Raw genomic sequence first — 22,186 nt, forward strand, 5'->3', positions numbered from 1 at the left:
GAAGGGAAAAAGCAAGAGCAACTACCAAATATTGTCCCATCGATGCAGCAGATGATTCATACAACATAAGTACACGAAGGAAAGTCAGTATTCTTCTTGCTCATATTTTCAGAGACAGACTCTGAGAAGCAGTACAGTCTCTGAGCTTTGACCCAGCCTGCTATGCAAAAGTATAGGTTTGGGTTTTTTTTTCTTTGTTTGCACAAGGTAGCTTGGGTAAATGCGAGGTGAGACAAATATAAGCTGAAATAAGTCCTACAAATTGCTCATGATAAAAATGTGCCTGAATGCTGCAGTCAGGAGAGAAAAGCTGTGCTGAGCCTTGATGCCTGACCAAATCCTCAGCTGCAGAAAGTGGTGCCACAGTGCCTGTCCCTCTGCAATACAGCAAAACAAAACAAAACAAAAAGTGTGGCTGTACATACAGGTTGGTGGGTTGGTTTATAGAATGTTTCTTCTTTAATAAGAAGCTGTATCCTCATATGCAAACTAAAGGGAAAACCTATCAGTTCCACAAGACTCTATTCTCAATTTAAAGCTGCAGGGAACATAATTAGAATGTAACAGAAGCCATTAAATGAGGGTGCACGATATACACGCCATATCCTCAATACAGACAGACCCATCTGCCTGATGACTTTATCAGCAGTTGTCTTCTTTTTTTTTTTTTTTCAGTTTTGTTATTTATTGCAGCATCCCTGCTGAATATCACTACTAGTTTTTATTGTGTTAAAGGTTTAAAAAGCATAATTCTAGATTTTAAATGTGTGTGCAGTTGTGCTATGTAGTATGACTGAGATTTGTAATTTAAATCTTTCCTGCCAAGTATGTTTTCTAATCTACAGAGAATTTTTCATCTCATATTTTATCTCCCCAAAGAACCTTACTCTATCTAGATATGATTAGCTTGTAGCTCGAAGCCAGTTGCACACAGCTACAGATTGCAATCATGCAAGCAAAAGATGAATAAAAACCTGAGTGGCATTTCTTTTCACAATGAATAGCAATATTAATAAGTCAATAATATGAGAAAAGAGAACAAAGATTCTATTCCTGCTTGTATATGAAGTAAGATAGTGATTGACTGATTGATTTTGCAATAGTAATGAAAAGAGTCAGAATTTAAAATGTAAACTGTGAAATATAAGTAGTAGAGATGAAAAAGAAATATTCATTTCTTTAATGTGATCATTCTATTTCTTCCTATAGCTTTTTCTGTACAGTGGAAATCTTCACACCATTGTTTTGGCAACAGTGATTCTCTGTTTAAAAATACAGTATGCACCAGTACATTCTTCTTTTTGTCATCTTCTAAATCAGCTTTGTCACTAGAAAAGTTATTACATGACCTTTTCTTCAGTAAATCATCCGCTAACTAATCAAGGCAAGAGTAAACCTCACTGAAGTGTCTCACGTAACTGTAAACCAACAGTAAATTTACCTTAAAGTATTCTGTATAAATCACACAGGTAGGATTAGAAAAACAGAAGAGAAATGGGCTTTACTAATCCTCTGCAGACCTGGTTACCTGAGACACAATGATGGCTCGGCTGATGAGTGTAGTTACTATTTAGTATCTATAGACCTGAGAGAAACTGTTCAAATGAGCACAGCTGTGCTCCTGGCTAGGCTGTAGATGGTGTCAGAAGAGCTTTTGCTTAGTGATATCTAACATGCAAGACTGTCAGTGGTCACAGATAATCCCTTATTTCCTTCTTAAATAAGAAGTTTTGATAGGTAGGCCTAGTGGAGAGAAATGCACACCTCAGAGGTAGGATTTGGGTGGATGGGAGTAAGAAGGGTTGCACTGCTGTAATATTTATCTTACGTTTTATACCCTTCTTTATTGGTATAGGACCAAAGACAGAGACTCTCCTTTCTTATGCTGGTTCTGGAAGAGATCAACTGAAGCACATGTACACATGTCCAATCACAGGCTGCAGCAAGGGGAATATATGCAAAAGGACAGCAGCCCTGCATGTATCAGCAGCCCCCCTGGGAGCTAGCTTAGAGGTGACAATGGGTGCACGTGCACCCATCGCTGATCTGTCCCCAGTCACAGGCTATTGTTATGCCTTTGGAAGCTGAAGTGAAGCCAAAGCTTATTTTGAATTTAGAAAAGGCCCAACCGTATTTGTGTTTGATGCTTTAGCCTGGCGTGAATGAGAGTGCAGAATGCCTGAGGGGTCAAAAAGTCTGAATGTGAGCCTTAGCTTACAACACTCTCCTATAGAGTCTCGCTCAAGAAAGTTAGGAATTGCTAGAGTTCAATATTTTGATTAGTCTTCTGTAATACAGATGGACCATTGAAAATGTCTGTTCTGATACAAAGATGTGTTTAATTTAAAGGTGCAATTGCAGATTTTCCTAAGTAATGCTAACAAGGTGGCAAAAGTAAGTCAAGATGAATGACACACATCTCATTCTGACATTACTAAACTGTCCTCAGTCATATTTTACCACATGTAAATCAGTCTACATACTAATGTACAGTTATGTCACAGTCTGTCAGTTAATCTTGCTAAAAATTAACTAGAAAAACAGAACAACCTTTATTTTTTTCTTACAAAATCATTTCTTAAAAATTTTAAAGTAGTTTCTTAAATCATAATATCTCCAGGTTGAATATTTTTCACTTTGCTTTGAAGCCATGTGCTGTCATTTTAACTTTATCACCTACTAACTCATTCTTTGCAGTGATTTCCAAGTGAGATGTGTGCCTAAGTGAGCTGAAAAGTCAGTTGAGGTCACTTCCAATAGCTGGAAACTGTCTATAAACAGGATTTCAATGTGCTTGTTTGTTTGTTTAGAAGCTCCCCACAAAGTTCAGTCTTTTTCAGATTGGATTTCAAATAGTCTTTTTTGTAGTATAGTTACATAATATTATGCAGTAAAGTCACACCAACCAATCCACCACAGTTTACAACTGCACAATATTATTTAATGCTTTTTAAATATTCTTTTAATGAGTATAGCACAACTCCAGGATTCCTCCGCTCCTGAGCTCCATTTAAATCAGAGCCATTAAACCTGAATGTCTTTGCAATGAAAAAGCTGCACTTGGTCTTTGAGTGATGACTACAATCTCATAATTACTTGGGTAAATGAGCCATGAAACACTGTCAGCTGTACTGCATCCAATATATACTACCACTGAATATTTTATTGCGCTACAAAGATTTAAACATTACATCGAGATTTACTTAACTCAATGTTATTTATTAAGAAACCTGACAATAAATACGGGATAACTGACAATATCACATGCATATTTTGAGACAGGTATCATCGTGAAAGTAAAAATAAAAACAAATGTAAAAGATGAGAGGTAAAGTTTTCCAGAAACCATAACGTTAAATAATTTTAGAAATCCATAAATAGCTGTTTTAAAAATGCTGATGAAATTTTGAGGAAAATGCTAGCAACACTAAGAGACCTCCATATGAGAAGAGAAGGACTGACAATACCCAGTTTACAGAAGAGATGATAAAAAGCTATTGATAGGGTATTCCCTATAGGATTTGAAAGCATCATAATTTAATGATGACTACAGAACTATTGACACATAATGAACAGGAAGTAAGAGTGCTAGGTAAATGAGATTCACTACTGAATTGGCTAATTCATTTGGACAGCAGTGATTTAGTTCACCAGTTAGTTATTTCAGTGATTATCAGTATTATAGCAGTCATAGAAGAAAAATTTCTCTCTACACCAGAAGATGTTGATATCCTAAAGAATACAGCTTGGTCAAAACATTCAAGAGATTTCCTAAGTTCAAGAAAACCTCTTACAGACAATCAGGAAACTGCTTTATATAAAAGAAGTTTCTTTCTGGTCCACAGATGAGTGGGTGTTTTGTATTCTGAAATGTGAAGACCTCTAATCCCATCTCATTATCAATATAAATGTCTGATTTTATTAAAGGCTCTGCTAAATCCATGGCTTTAGCAATGTCTGATAGCAGTAAGTATCACAGATTAGCTATGGACTAAGAACAAAAGTTTGTATCTATTTTCTTCACCTTTGATCAGCTTCAAATGTCCTATCATTATTATATTGGCAGAGGAATTAAATGAGGATCATTTTGCCTTTTCTTTTTTACCTCAAAAACATTCCCTCTGTCAAAAAACTTTTAATTGAAATTTCTTCAGAACTCCATGTGACAGCAGAATCCTACTTTCAGAAATATGTTTCAAGACAGCTAAGAATGTTAGTAGAAGGACCAGCTGAGGGAAAGTCTTCTAAACTGACGGACCTCAATGATTGTATGATTAAAAGGAATTAAAAAACCCAATTCTGCAGAAATTCTGAGGAAAGTATTTAGGAAAGGAACAGACATGTTCCTGTTCAGTATTCACTCTGAATTAATTCATGAGCAAGTTAGCTGCTATCCTAAAAATTCAGACTGAAAATCAACAGGAACGCTGAAACAGACATATTTTTGGCCTAAATTTGAAGAATAATCCATTTAAAATATGAAAACATTTTCATTTGGTATTTCTCATCAGCATACAATGATCTTATGTGTGCAAGGACCAGTTACAATAGGTTCCCACTGGACCACCTCATATTCCCTTTAAATGAGCTTGTATTGCCATCAAAGATAATTATGATCATTTTGTGATTTCAGTATAATGTAAATTAGATTAGAGAGTAATCTGTTGTAGAATAGGACATGAAATGAACTATAAAGAAATATGTTTGAAACCGTTTTAGCATTTTTATTGGACTACCTCAGTCAAGTAGCAATAAAAGTGCTGAAGAACAAAAGAAACCCATCCATCCAGACTGGTTTTACTTTTTAAACAGAATGAAAAACTGAAACTGTAGAGAGGCTAGAAAAGACCTTGTTTGGGTAGTAGCTGTATGCTGTATTCACATTTTAAATTGGTACTTAGTGTTATGCTGACTTCTCTATGCCTATTTCGTGCTCTCTACCTACAGCTTTCCACATATGAGTCAAACCCCTTTTGTCTGGAATAGGTGATACAAGGCACAGATAAAATTCAAAATTAGCGGAAGTTTATGACCAAAGATTACTTGTCTCTGGTGGCTAAGCCAGCATCCTTGCTATAGTAGACAAGGAAGGAGGAGAATGCCAAGATTTCTTGTGTGCGGGCTAGGTTCTATTCGCAGGGATATGAGTATGAATGTGCAATGATCACTGACCAAGTGCAAACTGAATTTTTTCAAAGGTAAAGAGTTTAACTAAAGAATAGATCAACAGATATGTCTAATGTGACATGAAACTAGAGTGATGAATATTCGGGAATAGGAATATTATAGGCTAGTAAATAACTTTCCAGGGTGAATAAATGTGTCCTGATATGATTCAGAATGAGTCAGCAGGCAGTGAGCTTCAGAATGCTGTAACTTGTGGCAAATAAGTTACCTCCTTCTTACACTGCTATTCTTAATTTCTGCATTGGATAGAAACACAATTTTAATGCACTAAAACATAGTCGCAGAATCCCAAAGTTGTCTCCTTTTTTTTTTTTTTTTTAGACCAAAAATCCATCAAATGTGGATTTGTTAAGTTCTTCAATTACAGATAATTACGATAGGATTAATGTTGTCCTGCAGATTTGACTTTTCTCTCTGATGCACCAAACGCCTATGGCAAAGATGCCTCAGCGAGCTACCGTATCTGAGGAGCACAGAAACAGCAGAAGAGTCGATACTGAGTAACAAGAAAGAAATAAAGACTTCTTCCAGGTTCACAGCCCATTCCAGTCCCTGTTCCTCAGGTAGCCACAAGGAGTGATTTATGCCAGTGACTTTTTTTTTTTCCCAATTCTGTCCCTGTGCCACTGGGAGGCGAGCGGTGAGTTAAAGGCTGTGTGGCGTTCAGCTGCTTGCCTGGTTAAACCACAACATTAAGCTTCCCATGGAAGAGCTCATCGTGCATTCACAAGTAGATGCTGCTTATTTCTAGTGAAACTCAATGCTTTGCAGATGCTGGACTTGTCCAGCCACAGTTTAGGGATTGCCAGGGAATGTGGTTAGTTATTGCTAGTAAATGTCAGTGGGTGGAAATTATTGCCTATTCATTTTGCTTTGTAGGATATAAACCTATAAGATCCTGTAGGATATGTGAATGAACCTTCACAATAAATCTACTTCACTCCCTCTCCAGTTTCTCATTTTCTTTCCCCTGAAGGCAGAATAAACTTGTAAATAATTATGCTTTATTTTACTAGCACTGAAATCCGATTAAGGAGACTTAAACAGGCACAACAGTCAGCTGTATAAAAGACAGTTTTCCAGCAGAATATCTGAGCAGTTGTCGAAGTAATATATTTAGGACAAACTGACTGGATGTGTCTCATGAGGGACGCACTACTTCCACTGTAGGGTCTTCATAATGGTTGTTTGTCTTGTTAAACTAACAAATAAAATTCACCATTCTACAGGACGAGGTTTGACAGACTCTAAAATCTAAAGCAACTCCTGTAGCTTTTAATAGAAATGATTAAGCAGAAAATTGCCTTAAATGTTTCCTGGGTGAGGCAAATGAATGATAATTAGATTGATTAAATGGAAATGCAGTTGTGAGGTATTGGTTGCTTTCACACAGAAAATGTACTTTGTAAATGTATGAAGAATAAATGGGTCTGATGAGAAAAGTTTGAGATAGTTGTATAAAATATTTTGACTTTGGGACAGCTCTAACTCAGTCACAGTGGATCACATTGGAAGTAGTACCTTAAGTGTGTATGTAGAACCATCACACCAGGAGACAAAGAATTTTTGCCTAACCCGTTTGAAGTACCAGGTTAGATGAGATTGTTGAGACGAATATGGCAAGTATGTGGGATTCCCTGAAAATAGCACTAAAAATCAGTTGTGTATCCCTTCTTCACTTGCTCAGACTGAATGTCACTAGAAGCTGACTCCTGTCCATAGGGTGTAAATGCAGAGTAACTTCATGAATAACAATGGACTTATACTGCTATTCAGTAGGCATGACTATGTCCCAGACACCTCTCTCAACATCATTTTTAAATATTTTACTGATCTTTGAGTATTTACAGAGCTCAGACAGAGTCTCCCTTTCTCTTTTAGGTAAGAACAATTCCATCAGATGAATCACAAATATTTGCACATCAGCAAACCAAATCCCTGTGATACAATCCTTTACAATACACAGCATTTACAAAAAATAAATTAATGAAGAGTAAAACAGAGGAAAGTGAACTCTACTTCCCCTGTAAGAGCAAGCCGCTTACTTCATTGGAAATTACACTATTTTTTCCCCATTATGTTTGTAACTGACAGACTGCATGACGTTTTCCCTTTACCTGGCATGTTAGGGCTCCTGCAGTTGGACTAAGTGCTATAAAGGAGCGAGCAGAGCTGTGACTTAGGTATAATGAATGATCTGTCCTCACCTCTGCAGTTCCCATTGCTCACATGAGCAGTTTGACAGTGTGCCAGTTCTGTACAGCTCTGGCCACCCTTTTCCCACTGTTACCTTTAACTTAGCCAAGTGAAAGCACTTATGTTCTGGACAACAAGAAAAAGGATATCAGATACAAAAACTGATTGCTAAACTTAAATTGACCTTAAGTTTTCAGGTTTGTGAAGAAAGCACAGTGCTACCAACTAGGAGAACAGTAGGTGCAACTCACTCAGATTCAGGTTAAATTTATAAATGCTTGTCACTCACATTGTGCTGCTGCATTTGCATCAGAACGCAGCACACTCCATAGTGCTTACCATTCCTGTAGCACTGTAGAGCAGGGAATGAGAAACAAAGCCTGCCATCAGAACTGCAGGAGAGGGCTGGGTGAGAAATATGCAATGCAATTATTATGGCTTAGGCTGATAAGGACACTGGGGCAAATGCCACTATTCCTGCAAAAGTGTGCCATGGGATTTGTATACATGCATTATTCAGGACATCAAGCAGCTTTACAGTTCTTCTAGAAGCACAGATAGCCTTGCAGGCTATGCTATGCAGTATTCTATTAAAGGTGGAAGGAGTAGTTACTGAAGCACTAACACTGCTGTATGAAATACACTGATTCATACACGTCAGCATTGGCTCCACAAATTCACACCACAGCCACTGATGTGGGCCAGGACATGGGTGGAGTGAAGCATCTATGTGGTAATGTGCTGCAATCAGACACAGACTTGACAACAGGCTGGAAAATATTTTTCCAGCAATAGGGCTGATTAGACATTCACAGCTAGAGCTGCAGAGCTGTAGAAATGCAAATAGATTTGTTCCCCATAATGGCAGCAATTATAGCTTCGCTTCATCCTATAGATGGATCAAAGAGAAGAGTAAAGAACTGACATTTCTGCACACTAGGATTGTTCTTTCATTATTTCTATGCTCCCAGGTTTTTATGTATAGTGGACAAAGCACCCATGAATATACTGCAGTGTAGCCTTTTAGGGAGGGAATAATGAGCTATAATATATGGTCTAATAGCTCTTTTCTTGCTCTAATTTCTCTGCCTCCACGTTCATTTTATGACTTTAGAGATCAGAGAAAAAAGATTACATTCCTAAATGAGCCAGTCTGAACATTCCCTTCTTGGGAGGACACTGATATTACATCACTGAGCATTGCCTACTAAAAACTATGGTAACTTTTGTTCTTGATACTGTTATACGGCAGCTGTAGTCAAATTTTTTTTATGCACTAAGACCGTTTTACAGAGCATCTGTTTAGGCTTCATTGTAAACTGTAAGTTGCAGAAATCCTTTTATTTTTTTGTCTTGTAAATCTCACATGGACAATGGATTACTCAGAACTCTTGCCAGTAGCAGCGTGTACCACAGGCTGAACAACAGTGCATAAAATACTGCTCGTATCACATGAGAGAACTCTTTCCTAAAGCAGACAGGACCTCGACAGACATGCAGGTTTTTTTGAAACTATTCACAAAAGTGAGAAGTACCTCAGAAATAAAGGAACATAAGCTGTTCCAGGTTGCCTGTTGGCATAGTTCCACGTAATTAAGTTAACAAATAATTTTGGGATTTATAGACAAAACTTTATAAAGTGCCCTTAAGATCTCTACTTCCTTCAGTCTGGAATCCTGTCTATGCTAACTTAGGTATTGGTTTTGTTGTTGTGGTTTTAATTATTTTTATTGTTAATTGCACCTCAGTGTTTTCTGCACAGGCACACTTTCCTTTTTCTTGATGACTTCTGTAGTAAAACCACCATGTTTTGAAACACTGAAAGAGCTAGACTTTACAGAACTACTTGCACTTGTCAGACACCTACTGAAGTTAACAGAAGTTTGTGCCGCACATGGAAATAATGATGATAATGTTTTTTTCCATTAAATGAATGTAGAGTAAAAACCGAACAGAATATGAAAGACAAGACAGAAGAGCACAGCAGAGCCGCCTGCAGTTAAGCACTAATGATAAGAGATTGGAGAATAAATCTTGATCCTGTCTGATAGATGAAGATGCCTCAAGACTGGAAATGAATGTTAAATACCCATGCAGTCTCATGAGGCTGCATGAGGCCACGTCCCGGGTGGGATCAGCAGCTCCGACCACTTTCCAAACTTTGTATGAACTGCACTTTGCCACCCCCTGCTGTCCAAACCCTATCCAAGCCGTAGTCATTTTGTCCAGTTAAATCCTTGTTCAAAGCAAACAATGTTTTCTGGGCATAGAACTAAAACAGTGGGTATAATTGCCTTGCAGTGTCCTTCTGCTTCACAAAATCTTACACGAGCTTGGCTCTGGGATGTTCCCAGCTCCCAGTACAAACACAGAAAGAGAGCTATAAGTATAAGTTCAGTACATTTTGATTGCCACTTCTCTGGAAACTTTTCAGCTGACTGCATTTGGGATGGGACACAGCCTCAAAAGGATGGGCAGGATTCTGCATGGAAGCCTCTGGCCCACAAGCCACTCTGTTGCTGTCACAGAGCACGTGACTTTGACTCAGCCTAACGAGTCCCTGTGGATGGATTTTTCCCAACTTTTCCTCCTCTTCCTCACCTTCTTGCAGCTCCAGCCTAAAGAATAGCCTTGTTTTTCTAGAATTTGTACCTGCTTCTGCTGATTGACAATATTTTCAAACTGAAAGTAATTTTAGTGAGTGTTAGAACTTCCAAAGGATAAAAAAAAAACATGCCCAGAATCTTCATTTGTATTCACTGAAGCCTGAATCTATTTGGTGGCATAGAAAGCTGAGCTGTCTGCAACACCTTATCAGAAGAAAAAGCACAGATGAAAGGAGAAATCATGGCACTAAGGATTTTACATTTCCTCTGCACTTTGATGTTCAGCTTTCACTCCACTCCCTACCCGAAGCAAGCTAACACCATGGTGTGTGACTACATGCTTCTAAGTGGTAGAGTCTGCCTCCAGGCACCCTCCTTATAGTCTTCCTTGCTACACTTGAAAAATCATCGGCCTCCCCAGCATCTGTTCCAGTGACAACGACCAATGCTAAAAAAAGAGAAAGGGCATCCTAAAGGCAATTTTATCAACTAAAAATCATACACGAGGCTTTTTGTATTGTCTGTCAAGAGAAAATTAAAAATAAGTCATAAAAATATAATGATCAGAGAGATCAAAGAAGGAAGAAAAAGAGGGGAAAGTAACTCTGACACACTTTAAAGGCAGAAGCCCCTGCAGAAAAGGAGGTATGAAGGCACAAATATATCTGCATGGCATCTTGGCACCACACTGTTAAAACTTCCCTTAAGACAGGGGCTTATATAGTACTACTACAGAATAAAAAACACAGCATTCCTGCGGGGATATTGGCTGAATAACATGGCAGTGTTTCCATGTTAAAAAAAAGCAGCAAAAGATAAAAAATCAGTCCTCAAACAAGAACTTCATTAAACGACATAGTTTGTTTTCTTTGGATCGTGCTGCTTTTAGTTTACATTTGGATCACATTTTCCAGCTCTTCACAATAAGGCATCAACAATTGAATAGAATATGAGGTTTCTGAATAATAAAAATATCCCCTGGTGTAGCACCTTACTTAAAATATCAAAGATAAAGAGGTTTGTCAATAAAACCAGGCTTCATGGCACAAGGTGTGGCACACCTCTGAAAAGTGTAACTTTGCTTTCAGCCCTCCCAGCTGTTACCGCAGGCTTTTGTCCTTGCAGCACAATGGGGGTAGTATCTAGAAGGTGCTGTTGAAAAGAGACATATAGGCAGAGTTTTGAATAATTAATTCTTTTATAGCTGAAGCCACCCAGAGCCAGGACCTAATAATGAGAGGAGGAATACAGAGGAGAAGAAATTTTGAGTGGTATAGCTAGAAGATCCTTGTTTATCGCCCATGACAAGCTACCTCATGGTGTGTGTATTTTTGTCCTCAGCAGAGAACCTCTCACTAAGGCCCTTTAACCAGGGGAAACATTACTTGAGAAGGTTTGTGGGAATGTTTGTCCTTCAGAAGGGAATGAGCGTGAAGCCTTTGAAGGAACAAAGTCTCAGGTAACCATTGTCAGCTATTTTATATATTTACTGCTATGGATTACTTATCAGGTCAACATGTCATTAATAGACTATTCTTTCATTAAAACCAAAATTAGTTACAGCATCCTTGCTGTGTGTGTGGATGTCATATGTAAAGATTATATAAGAATCCCCATCCACATTACTGGAAAAACAAGTTGATGAAGTTTTGGGGGCAGGCAGCAGTAACTTGTGTCTCAATGAACTGAGAAAAATACGACAAAATGTATGGGCTTACAATTACCATTAGATAATTTTGGCAGGTTTAACTACTACCTTCTCTTCCCATTCATTTTTGAGTTGCTCACTTGTGAATGTGCCAGTTTGACAGCCCCAAAGACACGGAGCATCTGTTTGCATATAAAGGAAATATATTTACAACATTCACTTTCACAAACTGCTCCCGGAAGAGCACTTCAGTCACACACGTGAGGGGCTAACAAGAGGATCAGTGATGTAAAACCCCCAGCATCTTGCCAAGAGCACTAATGAAGCTGCAATTTGCCAGCGAAAGGTTGGAACTGTATCAGGTTTCGCAGCCTATTTCTTTTACTAGAAGTGCAAGGGGACAACCAGTTCAGGCTTCTGAGCCACTTCCAAGTCTGCAAGTGTTACTGTACTGAATGTAACTTCATTGGCGATGGGCTGAGATTGCTGTTTCACAATTCTGGTAACTACTTTGAAATACTTTGAGAACTAAGCCAAGTAATCTGAAAACGAGGCTGATTGTGAGCATTCTGACATCCGCCATCACAGCCAATAATTTTAGCTAATGAACTCCCCAGTTTTCTAATAACTGTTCATCAGAATTGTTTCATTTACTGTATTATTTGGAGTCCTTGGATAAGTGTTTGAAGATTCTGAGCCTTCCCTCAGCAGGAGGGCTCCAAGCTGGAGAGAAGAGCAGCGAGAGGCCCAACCCGAGCAGGCTGTGAGGGGGCTGGCTCGTCCCGCCATCAACACGGAGCTGCTACTGGCTCTTCCTGAGCCCGGATCCGGCACATTAGGCCCACAGTGTGGACAGCTGCCCCCACCGCCAGCGTAGTGGTGAAATCTTTTTGTTTGATTGTCTGTTTGAGGTGACGCCGGCTGGGAGCTAACGACGGTCCGAGGCACCACTTCCCCACCGCCTTCCTTCGCACAGAACCGAGCGGTAGAGGCGGAGGAAGGGCGGCCAGAGCTCCGCGTTAAAGCGGGCTTCGGAGGAGCGGCGCTTTGAGGTCGGCCCGCGGCGCAGGCGGAGCGCGGCCGCCCCCTGCTGCCCGCAGCCCGCCGTGCCGGCCGAGGATCCCCTGCAGCAGCCCGGAACGCGAAAGCTCGCGCTGCGTGAAGTCGTTCTCGCTGCTGTGCTGAACGCTGACGTGAAACGCTTCCACCTGCTGTTTCTCTCATTTTCCCGCACTGTAATTTTGACGGTAGTTGTGTGGGTTTTTTTTTTTTTCTTCTCTTTGATGCCAGTTGGAAGTAAATGCTGTTGGCCTGTATCTTTAATAGGGAAAAGAGCCTGCAGAAATTTCAACTGAATGTGCTGTCTGTTACACACGTGACCAAGTTCAGCAGCAAGATGGGATCGGTCAGCGTTTTATTAAAGCCATGAGTAAGGCTCTTGCACCGAATGGCTGACTCACGATCAAGCAAATGCTTTCTGGCTATATCAGAGGGCTGTTTGGGAAAAGCACCAAAATGGGATTATGATTTGGACAGGAAATTAGGTTCTGTAGTAACCCAGCTACATTTGTAAGCCCTCTGGCTCTTTCAGTGCACTTTGATGCTGGCCTCACTACAGCTGTTCTCCCTTCCGCTACACATGTAGATCTGAGTCACCTGTGTGGTGATGGCAGAGCACAGCGTTACAGATACCCACAGCTGTGCATCAGTCACATGGCTGCCACTGGCTGGAGCAGGGCACTGCCCTTCAGAGTTGTGTCACAGCTCTGCCACTCGGTCCCATCCCTTAACCTGTCAGCAAGTGTTTTCCACATCTAAAGAGCGCAAAGTATTCTGCTTCATAGAAATCTATCTGTACTTGAAAGGTATTTTACAATATTCCAGTGAGAGAGGCTACGTAGTACTCTGGTTACATGTAATAATGGTTTGCTTTCTGGATTCTGTATAATAAGTAAAATGTAGGGCTAACTGTGGGCTTCTCTATGTACAAGATAAAATAGCATTAATAAGAAGAATACTGAAAGCTGGTTGAATCAAGTCACTTGTCATGGAAGGGCATGGTGGGTGGAAAACCCACTCAACTGCTGGGCTCACAGAGTAATGAACAGTGGTTTGGAATCCATATAGTATTGGGTTACTAATGGCATTCCTCAGAGGTGGGTATTGGGAGGTATTTTAAATGTGATCAGAGAAGGCTCTGAGTATCTCATTCTAACCTTCAGGTTTTCATTTTTCTTTAAAGTTTTCCCCTGTAAGGGGCTGGGTTGGATCAGAGGTCAGTTCCACCCTAAATTATTCTGTGATAAAAGAGTGGTGAAGAACAGCTTCACTCATAACATTGTTTGAAGGGAGAGAAACTGCAGTCAGCTGTACCCACATCCTGATGATCAATGGAGGGCAACTGCATAAACAAGATAATATGGTTTGCAACAGGACCGAATGACATCAGATAAGTCTTTCTGCTTTTCTAAAATGAATTGAATGATACTTATGTTCCACAGAGATAGCATGAACACACTGTTTCTTATCCCAAAATCAAATATATGAACTGGGTTGTAAGGACGGCTGAAAGGAAGAAATAAGGTGAGCAATTTAAAAAAAAAATGCTTTGTTTTGCATTTTCTATCTGAACCAACGTTCAATTTTCTCATAGATCAGAGACTACAAACAAGGTATCAGTGTGCAGCTTCTAGGTCAGTCAGTGAATCTAATCCATATATGACCTTACATTCTTATTGTGGAGTTTCACTATTAGTCATTGTCTTTGTACAGATAAAGATATGTTAGTTGCTTGCGGTTTTTTTTATTATTATTTCTTATTATTTTTACCAGTACCATCATTCTGCTCTATATTTGCAGTATGTGGTATGCATATAAATACCACAGAACAGATCTTGATACTCATCCTCCCAGCAAGGGAGAGGCCAAAACAGAGCAGAGATTGTGGTGTTGTAACACATCTGGTTTGGTTCCCGCTAAGCTTCACAAAAGGGATTAGGTTAGGCTGAAGAGGTGGTGGTGCTGCAAAGAGCCAGCAGGGGCCAAGTCAGTATATTTAAGAAGTGAATGACTTTTCTGCATAGGATATGGAGCTGCCTATGAGCAGAAACTAATTAGCATTTCAAGAGCCACCTACGTGCATAAAGTCCTTGCTGAAGCAGAAAATAAAATAACCCTAGTCATTTTTCTTCACTAAGTGCAGAGGAATTGCCAGGTCACAGCCTGAACCAATGGTTAAGCAGCAGGTGAGAAGCTGTGGCTAACCCAGGGAGCTCAGGTGCAAGCAAATGCACCTGTGTGACTGGAAGGGGTGGAGCCAGGATCCACCCCTCTTCACCCTCATTTAAGAGTTAGCAGCTGAGGGAGCAATATTTCCTTGGATAGAGACTGTATTTCTCTTGAGCTGTTGCTAGTCATTAGAAGGGGTGAGCTACTTTTCTTTTGTTGTTACCTGTTATTGTTTTATAGTGCCTGCATCCTGTCAGAAGGCACTGTTGTTGCCTTCTTTTGCCATTCAGTAAAATTTTATTATTGTAGTATTTGTATTTCTAAAGAAAGAGAAAAGAAAGGAATGCTGCCTGGGAAGCTAATTGTTGGATATGGAAGGATGGGGATCAAGACAACTGAATATAGAGAAAAACAAAGTACAAAATGACTGACAGAAGGAGACTAGAGGCAGAACATGTACGTAACAGAGGCCATGTCATTGCTCATGTTGGTTTAGAAGAAAGCAGTATACTTGCTGTATGCCATGTCTTACAATGTAGTAAAGCCATGCAGTTTTGTATGGCTTGCAGCAATGCACAGTGTAGGCTGAATTAGAAATCTGTCTTTGAGTCATATGCTATTCCAAATGCTGCTGGAGCCAAAAAGCTGGGTTGAAAAGATGTATGGGTGGTCTACAGCTAGAGAAACAGGGAATGGCGGTATTTAGATACAATGCTGGGTGTTAGTTCTTTAATGATCTGTGAAGATTAAGGGAAGAAAATATTAAGAGACCTAGGCAAAAGTATTCATTTGTATAGTAAAAAACTTCCAATGCAACTGGGAAGGAACTCTATAGAACAGCAGCAATAGAAGCCAACAAAACAAGTAAGTTTTTGCCTCTAGATAGAGGTTTCTTGTGAGGAAAAAAATCTAGTCTTCCTATTTTGCAACAAATGCCATTTGCTCTTTTTCTGGAAGAGTGCACGACTTACGTTTTTCTTTTTAGCTTCCCCAGCCACATACATTTCCCTTTAATATGAATTTTTTGATATCCTTAGTATGCTAAGTGGTTCTTCTGGAAGAGAGAAATAATTACACCCTGCTGTTCACCACATCTGTTTATGAGAAGAACTGTGTTTTCTGCGTGATCAACTCTGCTGCAGTAAACAACATCAGATGCTTATCCCAGAATGGCTAGAAATACTAAGACTGAACTCGCAGCAACACATACTTGAGTGCGTTACAGTACTCTTGGAAGCATCCATCTCTGAGTGGATGTTAGTGGCCTGAGAAGTGCTGTTTTATATCAGTTCTTGGTTTAACTTGTCCACAAGTTGACAAGTCATTCAAATTAGAGTGGTTTTTAATTACATTATAGCTTTAGAAATGCTAGAACTCAGAAATATGTCTAACAGTAAGTCTCTTCCCTTTTTCATTCTCTTTGCAAAATTTCCATGCTCAAGACATCACAGTGAGTGTTTATTTTCAAACTACTCTAAACCGATACTTTTCTAACCTGTTTGGGATTTGTTTAACATCTTTAAACAGGAGTGATACACAGGAACTACCTCTTGCAGCTGCAACTGTGAGTTACAGCTTGCAACTCCACATGCAGAATTATTTTAGATACACAATGACCAAAGAATCAAAGCCCACATTGGGGCACTGAGCTACACACTCACAAGTAAGCACAACAACTGCTGGGCCTCACCATTACTTTGCCTTCTCTGGAGAACTCTGGAGAGGTGCAGTTTGATTTTTAATCTAAATAATGCCTGTTGAGTTTCCTCAGGTCATTGAAAAATGGTACAGCCCTCCCTCATGAAAGAAAGTGCCTGCATTAACTCCGGATAGGACAGGAAAGCAATAAAAAAAAAAAAAAAAAAAAAAACCACCCTAAAATAAAATGAAGAAAAAACACCCACAAAAACATTACCAACACAAGTACTATATTTTCACACACACACAAATTACTACATAAAAATTAATGTCTGGTTATTAGCTTTTTCATTATTTTCAGCCATAGGCTAAATATCTAGCTTCAAAATATTAATGGAAATTATTAAAGACAGACATCTGAAATATATTCAGAATATTTTACCACTGGGGAGGGCAAATTGCCTACGTATAACTTTCCATTCTCTCTCAGTTAATCTGTACAGCACCAGGATACTTTAATGCTGCCCTCCAACAGTTTCTGTTTGTAGCCCAAATAAAGCTTTTATTCTTGCCTCTGAAGAGCTTAAGCATTTGCTATTTGCAGGTGGTATATGAAGGAAAACTACATCTGTATTATTTGGTAGGAATGTGTGGTAGAAAACAATCTTTAAATTAGGGGAAAAAATACTAATTATACATGAAGTAATTCTGAACTAATACAGAAATGATCAACTGGGAGCTTTGGTGGTATAACTGCAGATCATCTTTTTAAAGGTATTTGCTTAGTTTACAGAGTGCTGTGTAACAGAGAGATTTTCTGCTACCCTTAACGTGGCCCCATTTTTCCTTGCAGAAACAGTTTCTAAAATCCAGAAGAATCTCACAGTACAGTAGATACAAGCCAAACATTTTCTTGGCTTCAGCCTACTGTACAGTACTGCGTGATTCTTTGGTTTTGCTCTGCTGAAGCACAGAACAGCTTCCAAGCTGCAAAGTCTTTCCACAGCCCCCAGATGAGAAAGAGTAATCAGATTCTAAGCTCAACGCTGTTTTGCATCAGCTGACTCCATTAGTATATTCCAGAAAGCTCCAGTCAGAAAGCAATAAGGAACATGCCCATAACCTAATTAAATGTCCATAGGTTTGCCAAACTACCCAGACATCTCTGGAAATGGTAAGCACAAAGAGAAGTCCAATCCCCAGTCATGCAGTGCACAGGGAACATGCTGAACTCCTCAGGTGTGTGTTGCCAATCTCATGTCTTTTTTTTTTTTTTTTTGTCCTCAAAAATATTTGGAGTGGTATTTGTTAATTCCTGATATCTCTTTCCATCTTTCTCATATGTTTATGTATAGATGCACGTGTGGGTTTGGTTTTCAAAATCATTTAAGGTTCAGTTTTTAAAAGAAAGAACTGAAAAATATAAAGGAGAAAAAAAAGTTGTGGACTGTAAATGTTAGCCAAGTATTTTAGCATGTGATGTCTCTCCACAGTGATTAGTAAACCAGGCGAATTTTTGCAATAAAATTAGAAACATTTTACTTAAGAAGTATGGAAGTGAAACAGGATTTTTTGCCCTTCTGTTCTTCTGTCTTCCTCTTTTTCTGCAGAAACTATTTAGTCAGATCTAATTCACACGTGATGCGATAATAAGACCTTTAGCATGACCTTCACTTAAAAAGTTTCTCTTGGCCTTAGAGATGACTCCAGTAATTTTACGTTATACAGTATGTCCCTGTCCATTATCTTGTGAGCTTTTAAGTCCTTCATTTTCTGTTAGAGACTTGTTCTCCTATGGAATGAATTCTGGTTAGAAGCATGGCATTTCAAATGAGAGAATGGTTCCTTTTCTCAGGAGAGGTGGTTAAGGTTACAAGGTTGTAGAAAGTAGGCCACGTATCAATCATAGGCTAGAAGTGCAGGACACAGCTTCCTGAGTGCCTGCGACAGTTCTTACACCCAGCAGTCTTGCCTCCTCTGCGTTCTCTGACATAAAATTACTGTATCTATTACACACGTTGTGACTTGTATTGATCATTGAGGGTGAGCAATTATTTTTACAGTTTAGTTTTTAATTAAAAAAAAAATTATCAGAGCACTAATTAGGAGTTCATCAATATAGCAGAAGGCATTCACTTACCCTATGACAATGCAGGAGATGGCAGTTCCCAAAAATGCATACGTTAAAATTGATCCTAAGTTACGAAAGAAATGTCTCTGAGGAGGAAAGTTTGGAAAAAAAGAAGTCCTTTATAATACAGTCAGTAAAAGAACATTAAAACCAAGTTGCATCTAGAAGTGCCATTCCATCCATTATTTTTCTTGCTACAACCCATAGATATAAAATTAAACAGTATAGGCTATTGAAGTTGTTTTGAAAAATATGATTTGATTTTTTTTTTTTTTTTTTTTGGTCTCTTGGAGTGCCTTGGCAATTCTGTCTTTTATGTGCCTGGCCAAATGCTTCAGGTTCACAGTAAAAGTGTCTGATATAAACTGTATCATGACCTTATCCCTTGAGTAAACTAAGTTTTGATCATGCAGGGTATAAAAAAATTGATAGGCTGCTGCCTACTTGTAGTGTTACCAGATGCAAAGTGGCCTCTTCTGAGAACAGCAATGTCTGTGAGTTACAAACTGCACAACCAAATCTCTGCACAGTGACAGGGAGCAGATTGCATTTTTTACCGATCCTGTTGAGTTCTTACGATGCAATATAATTGTTAACTGACTTTTTTTCTCCATTACTGGTCTGTTGGATCTAACAAGTAGCAGTCACACTGAGCCACTTCTGTAATTTAAGACAGAGGCACTTACCTTCTTTAAACTATATCCAGCATGAAATATAATAGGTGGCAGCAAAATATTGAAGAAGATGGAAGGATCAAATGTCATCTGCCAGAAAGGACAAAAGAGAGGGTAAGGAGCCAGAATGCCATTCTGAGTTCTGTTTTACATATTAACGTGTAGTTCCTTACTGCTCGTGTATGTAAAATTCAATTTGAATGTTTAAAGAAAGAAATTGGTTACAACTATTTTAAACATACAAGTGGTATTACCTGTGATACTGTCATTACACTACTGTACTACCCAACTGGACAGTCCCATGCTTAATTCCTAGTACAGTTAGTTTCCCACTTACTCAGCAGTGATAACAGAAAAGATCTGCACTACCCAAACCAAACTAATGCTTCTTTCAACACATGTCTATGTAGTTCCAAACAGAGCTAGCTAAAGTTGCTTGATGAGCTACTGGCTGTCACTTCTCATGCATTTTTCTGAACCCTGACCATCTTCATTACTTCACCCAAATTCAACTAAAAGTGATCACAAATGCTTTTACCTCATATTTTTAACAGGTAAGGAATATGTCTGTGGCTGGATAACGTAGCTCAGATGCAAGATAACTCACAAAGCTGCAATTGTTTAACTGCAAACCTGTTCTTCAGAAGTTTTTCAGTAAATCTGCTGATTGCTTCTCTAGCATCATTTCTGCGGTGCCATTAACTCTGTCCCATTGCCTACATATCTTGTATCTGTTTTGCAGGCAAAGGGGATTCCTTCTAACCTCAACAGGCTCAATTAGATTCAGACATTCCACAATGACTACTTGAATTTTCTGCAAGAAAAGAACTAGGATGAGATTTGCTTCCAGAACTGAATGTATGGCACTGATCTCTTTGTGATTCTTGCTCCATCCCACTGCCTGGCACAGCAGCAGGCAACACTTCATACTCCGTTACAGAGTTTGTTACACTCAGATTGCTGCGTAGTGACAACCCTATTCCCAGGGTCTCTCTGAGTGCGGTTTGCTTGAGATGCATCTGGAACCTTCTTATGCATGAGGGACAAGACAACCTCTGTCTCCTTTGTTTTATAAGGAGTAAGAATTTTTTGTACTGCCTCCTCATTGCAAAGCTGAAGCTGCTGTATGGGAAATTCACTGCAGGAATAGTTTAAAAGTACTGTTTGTAATGCAGAGCAGTTATCGCTGAGGTCTCCTGAGCTCACTTGATCATATCTTTCGTAACCTCATTTCACCTTGGGACATGAAATAGAGAGAGAGAAAATACAAAGAAAAGCTGTTGGGAGACACCAGTAGTCTTCTGAAGAGGCCCAGTTTCCTGAGCTTCCTAGACCACTTCTACCACAGCCAAGAAGCCAATAAATGAAATTTTGTACAGAGAACAGGGGGTCAAACTTCACCCAAGCAATCTTGTCTTTTTGGATGCATAGCCAAGCTATACACTGAGCTCTATTAGAAGTTTTTAGGAATGGAAGACTTCTAAAATGCGGTTATCTGCTTTCATTATTTCTGCTTTTTTTATTACAAAAGTATTTCTGAATAGAGAGTGAAAGCAGTACTAATGTTGCTATACATCAAAAGTATACCATTACAGAGGACTTACACCTAGATGTGTAAGAATGACTCACTCTCCAGTTCAGTCTTGGTATTTTGTATGTGAATAAGCAGAGTTGTCATCAAAACATCTGGGATCAGCATCCAAACACGAAGTGTTTCTGCAAATTTCCGTAGCTTTTGTTTCCCTATCTCATGATAGGAGTAAAGAGGAGATTTCCCACTCTTTAAAGGTGTTATATAAATCTTTAATGAGAGGTGAAGTACCTAGCATTACAAAGATGGTACTAAGTTGGTGATTATGCTGGCTCTCTAAAACCATATACAAAATAATGGCTATCAAAACTCCAGAGTGAGGATATTATTTTCTACTAAAGTTACTTAAATTCCTCTGGCAGTATCATTTCAAATATGTGCAGTTACCTACAAAACAAGGTTTCTAAGTAATTGTGTTCCAAGGTTTTATTTTTGTGATTTGGCGAGTTTGAGCTAATTGTGGAACTTGCTAAGTAATTTATGCAGACTCTGAAGCCTCATCACCTCACACAGAGATTTATTGAATCAGGTGCACTCATAAATTACAATGCCTGTCTATTTCAGATCATTCAATCACTGGAAACTTTACGGTCATTTGCTAGCGGCTGGATTTTCATGAATACTGTAATAAATTAGAGCTATAGAAAGATTGTCAGAAGGACACTGGGTCAATACATCTTCTCTGTGACCAGTAAAAAAAAATGCTCCTTAGCCCTTGTAAGCACTGTACACTGTGCCTCCGTTTGAAAATGCAGTAACAGTGACAGAATCCCTTAGCCAAATGTTGTACACAGATCAATGACTAAATTTCAGTGAACGCATACCAAACATGCATAAAAATCTCTGCTTTAAGTGAGTTTCACAGCAGGCTGTATTTGTTTTCTTCCTTATTAACACTGTTTGCTTCTGTGTTGGAAATAGACTGAGGTCCAATTTATTTGCAATACCTGGACAACAGATTTGACATCAGATGTCAATGGCCTTTTTCTGAGTTGACTCTGCTTATTTTATCTTGTGTCATTGACAAAATCTTTAATTGATGAAAAGAATATTGTAATATTTACTTCTGATGCTTAGGAAAGCAAGAATGCTTCACAGGACAGGCAAAAGTCTGAAAAACTTCAGAGAAAACTGATGTTTGTACAGCCTGTCAGATGAATATTACCTGAGAAGATAATTCATGATTGTTCCTTATACCAGTAAGAACATCATTCATTTGCAGATCAGCAGCCAAAGTAACTTTCTCCCCATTTCACCATAGCTATTTTTTCTTTGGAAAATTCTCAA

The 22,186-nt window shown here is 39.0% G+C and overlaps 1 protein-coding gene across 4 annotated transcripts in view; it reads right to left on the reverse strand.

The window, feature by feature from the left end:
* Positions 1–22,186, reverse strand: part of SLC9A9 (solute carrier family 9 member A9) — a 177,119-nt gene that overhangs the window by 146,143 nt on the left and 8,790 nt on the right. For all 4 annotated transcript variants that reach the window (XM_015276871.4, NM_001031305.2, XM_025153339.3 and 1 more), the window contains 2 exon segments: positions 19,321–19,398; positions 18,644–18,720 (listed from right to left, as the gene is read on the reverse strand). In XM_015276871.4, coding sequence (XP_015132357.1) covers positions 18,644–18,720; positions 19,321–19,398 — 155 coding nt within the window.

This window comes from Gallus gallus, chromosome 9 (genome assembly GCF_016699485.2).
Source record: "Gallus gallus isolate bGalGal1 chromosome 9, bGalGal1.mat.broiler.GRCg7b, whole genome shotgun sequence".
Taxonomy (NCBI): Eukaryota; Metazoa; Chordata; class Aves; order Galliformes; family Phasianidae; genus Gallus; species Gallus gallus.